This window comes from Belonocnema kinseyi, chromosome 7 (assembly GCF_010883055.1).
Source record: "Belonocnema kinseyi isolate 2016_QV_RU_SX_M_011 chromosome 7, B_treatae_v1, whole genome shotgun sequence".
Classification (NCBI taxonomy): Eukaryota; Metazoa; Arthropoda; class Insecta; order Hymenoptera; family Cynipidae; genus Belonocnema; species Belonocnema kinseyi.
Genome location: NC_046663.1, coordinates 114,945,855 through 114,951,515, shown reverse-complemented (window position 1 = coordinate 114,951,515; position 5,661 = coordinate 114,945,855). Strand labels below are relative to the sequence as shown.

Here is a 5,661-nt window from a genome sequence, read left to right as displayed (position 1 = left end):
ATATATATTTCATAAAAATAGTAGCAACCCAAAATCTATTGCAGTGCGCGTATTATACTTTAGCTACAACAATGCAGCGATCCTGTTAAATCGGAAAATACGATCTCACAACATTTATGTCAATTTATAAAGAAGTTAATCTTCCAAAGTCTTTTGACTAAAAAAAGCAATTTTAAAGCCTAATTGAATTTAAAATAATTCATCTGAAAGGTGAAATAATCTTTCAGGAGCAAACATAGTAAAAAGAATAAGTCACTTTCATGTATGAGTAGGTAAAACTGTGAATTACGAATATTCATGAAGAATGATATTTAAGAGAATTCTAATTGTAAGGATGTGGCTTTTTTATGATCGATTTTTCTTAAACTTGTGTAATGATCACGCATTTCAGTCTTCTTGAAGTCATAAAGATTGTAAAGTAAATAAGTACGTCATTTTAGAAAGAAACATTTTCAGACAGTTTCATTTCAAGAAAAAACCAACAAAAATCTTTAACTGATATTAAAAGAGAGGCCATAATAAAATAAAATCGAAGGTTTTTGAATTTAAAATTAATAATTTCTTAAATAAAAATATTTCGAAGTTTGGAAAAAAATTATACTTGTTTAAAAAAAAGTGAGGAATAGAGATTATCCAGCAATTAAAAAAAGTTTCTTAGGCCCCAAAACAACCATTATAATCTAAAAATGTTTTCTGATTAGCGCGTACGAATAGGGAGTGAAGGTTTGTGTAATTGTAAAACTGTATGGAACGATTGAATACACGTGGTAAGTGGGTAAATTTCCCGAGGATGCGCATTGAAGTATACAGCAGATGTAATGAATAATACCAACGCTAGCTACATAAATCTTTCGTAAAACATGTGGATTTACACTATATTTCAACGTCTAATATGCTTCTATATATGTTTATCGTGTAACCTTTTATCCAGGTTAAATAACATCCGTCCCGAATATTAAAGGTGAAACAATATTATACGTTTTTGCCTCACTGCGCAAATATATAAATAAATATGCTACACTTTGTCATGTTTATAAAACATCGACGTTAATTTCTGTTAAATTTTAACAAATCGGCATTCACAATACTTGTTTGTTTTAAGAAACAATTTCTGCCTACAGTATATAATAATATTTACGAACTGTATCATGACTAAGGGAATTGCGTGTCAGCTCTAAAAGAAAAAAAGTGAACGAGAGTGACAATCAAAACCCAAATTGTCACATTATTTTCTCTTTTCCTCCGCTAGTTATATGAGCACCATTGGAAGAACAAGTGAATGACGAATCGGATAATGCGTAGTGAAGCAAACAAAGTGTGCCGCAGTTGCACTGTGTATTTGTCTAGTGCTAAAAAAAATTTACTTAAATTCAAGTCAAACAATCGCTGAAAACAAATTTTACGCTCTAAAAAGTTCTTCCGGTAATTAGAAAAGCAAAATCCATATCCGTTGTGCTGGTACACTTTGTTCGCTTCGCTCGCACGTCGCAAGACCAACATAGATTCCTCGAAAAATATGTGGGCATCAGTGAAAATATGCATTAAATATAGCGTGCTAAGAGTTGCAGTTGGGTGTTGGTACACGATCAACTACGAGTAGTACAACCATACTGTAATAATCTGCACCCGTTATATTTAATGGTTACTTCCGACCTATCAGAACGTGCATTATTTTTTTGGAGTAACGCTACCCTTGCAGTACAGATTGAACTTACCCATGAGAGGAACCAATTTGTTATTGGTACCTCTGAAAAGGCTCATTTGTTAATCCACGAATGCCAGACTTAGATGATCACTTTTTCAGGTTGTCCTCTTCGGTGGACCAGCGTTTCTCCTGTTCTTGTAACTCAAACTCCCACCGCAATTCCAACTCACGCATGTCGTTAGCTATTGCGGCTTCGTACGTGTCTTCCTAGAAAAATAAACATTTTTATTAGAACTATTGTTAATTTATTATTAACTCACAATAATGATTAAAAAATTTTTATTCGTTAATTTGACTTCATTGTCCTATTATGTAATTCTTTTGAGTTTTGTAAAATAACATACTTCTGCGGACTTGTAATCCCTGTTTAATCCGTCATTAACCAAGTTGTTAGGAGGTTGAATCCAAGGAATGTTGCTGTAAGGACTCCAATTTCGAACATCCTTCTCTTTTTCTCTAATTCCTGCTTCTATCATCTGAAGTTCTTGGGTCAATCTTTCGCCTTCGCTGAACGCCGCTCCCTGGGTAGCCAACTGTAACACAAAATTAACATAGATTTTTTTTTGTATTTCAGTAATGATCACTATACTTCAATAAATTATATGATAATGTAATGCACATTATTGCCATGTACCTTCAAGTCATTAATCTTCCTTTCTAAGTGTTTTAATTGTTGTTTCACTTTTTGCGACTCCAAGATTAAACTGAAATTACAAAAAAGTTAGTAATAAAAATGTTCTAAAATAATCAATAATGATAAAGACCGGTTCCGACTCAAAATTCTCTTTAAAAAACTCGATATATGGTGATTTTTCCACGAAAATAGGGAAAAAGTAGCGGAGTAAATAAAAATAAATAAAACATTTTATGTTTACACGTAAGGCAAACAAAAAAAGAATCATTTTATAAGAAATGGTACATTAAAGTTTAATCAGCTCTATTTTACCAAAACGATCTGTTCAGTCAGCCAACTTTGTAATCTACACGAAGAATTTTTTAAATATAGAAATTTATGTAAAAATACTGGTAATACGACATAAGATTGATTCTGAAAAATTCATTAATTTCTTCAGAGCAAACAAAAAGCTGGATGACTTCATGGAATTGACATTAAATCAATTTTCAAGTAAATACATTCAAATTTTAATAATTTTGATTTGAAAGTGTTCCTATCTGATTTGTAATGCCGCTAAAAATTTCAATTTCACATGTAATTACTCTGAAAATGTTCACGTTTAGTGCTTCGTTTTGATTTTTTAGAATTTTTAGAAAATTAAAATTAAAATATTCAAAGTTTTAAATTGTTCAATTCAAATAGTTCTTTAGTCATATTGTAATTGATGATAATTTTTTCTTCAAATTTGAATTTTTACGCCAAAAAAAACACTGAATAAGTAATCTATAAGCGCCACTAAAAATATAAGTGGCACGTTTTGGCAATTTTCGTAGGAATATACGCACATGCATTAGATTCTTAGTTCCTTCAGTTGGTAGAGTGATGAATAGAGCGAATAGTACGGGGAATAACTAAAACTAACTAAATGACAAGGTTCGCGCGAATGAAGCGCACCCCTATTGGCCTTTCAATTTCGTGGGGAGGACGTACGCTAAATCAGTGGTCGACAAACTTTTTGCTTAATTTTCAGGTATAGTCAGGCTCCACCCGACTTAATTTTTTCTACTACTTTTCAATCTATTTATGTAACATAGTGTGAGAGAGCTTAATCCAGCAAGGGTTTTTTGTCCACAGGCATGTCAAAGTAAGGAAATTTCTAGACTTTTAATTTTTCAACTAGCGATATGAAAATAGCATTATCAGCATCTACGAATTTTTCCGTCTTCGAATGATATAATACTTGCCTAGAAAAGTTTAAAGTTTGAAGGAGTTTAATATAGAGAAACATCAGCTTTATGATAAGGAATTAGGAAACATGAAATATCACGTAGACTTCGATTCTATGAACTTTTCGTGGGGAGTGGTTCAGGTGGTTGTCAGGTTACCGAGGTCGCTCGGAGGTATCGACAAATATCCTGTTTCAGTAAGCTAATGAAAAGAACTTGCTAACCTTACATTCTTCTTGAAATTGGATTGAAAACGCTACAATAATAATCTTTTTTTTAAATCGACAATAATGTAAAAAGTGTCAGAAATTTGAAACATAGTGTTATACAGTTTTTCAATTATTAAAATTATGCGCAGTCTGAAATCAAAAAGTGTGCAAGGAAAAATTAACTTTATTTTTAACAAAAATTTTCAGTTTTCTGACCTTATATTTTTAAATTATTAAAAATGAACTTCAACGTCTTCACAACGCTCACAAAATGCACAGGCTACCACCATTTTTAATATTTATTTGCACTAAATTATAATTAAAGACATTCTGAAAGATACAATAAACGTCACACTATTGGGGCATTTGCGGTACAAAGCACGGTCCTGTGCTTCATCAAACTTCACCCTACGAAAATGTTCTCGACCAATTAGCTTTATCTAGAAAGAGACAGGTCTACATCTCATTTTCTCTCTCTTTCTCTCTAGAGCCCATTTCCGTTCTCCCCACAGGTTTATCGGTCCATTTTTATATGCCAATGCTCGGAGGGGAGTGAAGTTGCGAAGTAATGACGGGTTTTTTAATCTCTGCGCACTATCTTCGCAAACGTCAGAACGAAGGAGTTTAATATCAAGAACATCGGCTTTACAGTCAATTTAATACTAAATACTTCTCAAATTTTCAACCTTTAAAGACAAACTACATGTCTTTGGAATCGGAAAAATACGTAGATTCCAAATATATTACTTTTAAGTCACTGATTGTAAAATTATGAATTTTTTAATCTCACATTTTTCCCCCATTTTCTAATAAAGGACCCCTGAGGAAAGGGGTGGTCTGCCTGGCCAAGCTCGCAGGTACTGCCCTGAAAGTAGGTACTGGGGCAGCCAGGACAGAGTACCCGGCCTTGGGCAAGAGCATGCCGACCACTGCGCTAAATGGATCTATATACAAGAGTTGTGAGTGACATTGCTGAGGAGAACCCAAAGTAACATACGGAGAACTAGGATAAGTGCACCGATCTCCTGACCCCTATAAATAGTTAGATGAATATTTATTTTCTCTTATACTAATATATTTCACTGATTCCACTGGCTCTTCACTACGTGCAAGACCAAAAAGTAATTATTATTTTAAAAAAATTCTAACATACTTGTTCAGAGTCAGTTTTTCTAACCGAGAGAGTGAAGAGTGAAGAACTGTTGCAGACCAAAGGAATATGCTATTAACCAAATTTTTATAAATGTATAATGTTACAAAAGTTCAGTAATATGAAAGAGATTGGCAGTTATTTTCCAAGATACTTTTGGCAACTTGCAAAATGTAATTACTTTGATAATATAGCCTTCCAAAAGTGGTGACCGACCACATGTACTTTTAAACTTTAATCTAATAGTTTCATTATTTTTGTTTGCTTTTGGCTTCTTCGAATCTAATGGCTTTAACATAGTCGACATTTTCCTGCCGGTTTTTCGAACAAAGAACGTACGTGTGTGAATATTATTACATATAAACGTTCGTGCGACTCCGAAAAGGATTTACAGCGCCCCTGAATTTCCAAATGTTAACCAGCTATTGCGTCAATTGTTGTACTATTTCTTTAGCTAGAAAGCTTTCAATATCTTTAAAATCAATACTTGAGGCAAAAAAAAAAAAAATAAATGCTCGAGTTATGGATGTAAATTGGCGTATTTTGGGTCCGGGAATTCAAATAGAAATTCTGTTATTTGCATTTAAATATGGATATTATTATTTAATGTTTTTAATTACTAGGGACGGGAAGATAGATGAGGAATTAGATAAACGAATAAATGAAGGTAAGAATGTTATTGGTAGAGCAGGTCCCCTTATCAGAAGTAAAAATATATCAAATAAAGCTAAAATGGCAATACATAATTCCATATT

The 5,661-nt window shown here is 32.8% G+C and overlaps 1 protein-coding gene across 1 annotated transcript; it reads right to left on the bottom strand.

Annotated features, from left to right (window-relative positions):
• Nucleotides 1-6: 6 nt before the first annotated feature.
• LOC117176638 lies at nucleotides 7-5,213 on the bottom strand. Its single transcript, XM_033366892.1, has 6 exons — nucleotides 5,088-5,213; nucleotides 4,910-4,978; nucleotides 4,658-4,788; nucleotides 2,340-2,409; nucleotides 2,050-2,238; nucleotides 7-1,912 (listed from the first exon to the last, which is right to left on the bottom strand). The coding sequence occupies exons 1-6, from the start codon at nucleotides 5,211-5,213 to the stop codon at nucleotides 1,793-1,795; spliced, it is 705 nt and encodes a 234-aa protein (XP_033222783.1). The 3' UTR covers nucleotides 7-1,792.
• Between the last annotated feature and the right edge of the window lie 448 nt (nucleotides 5,214-5,661).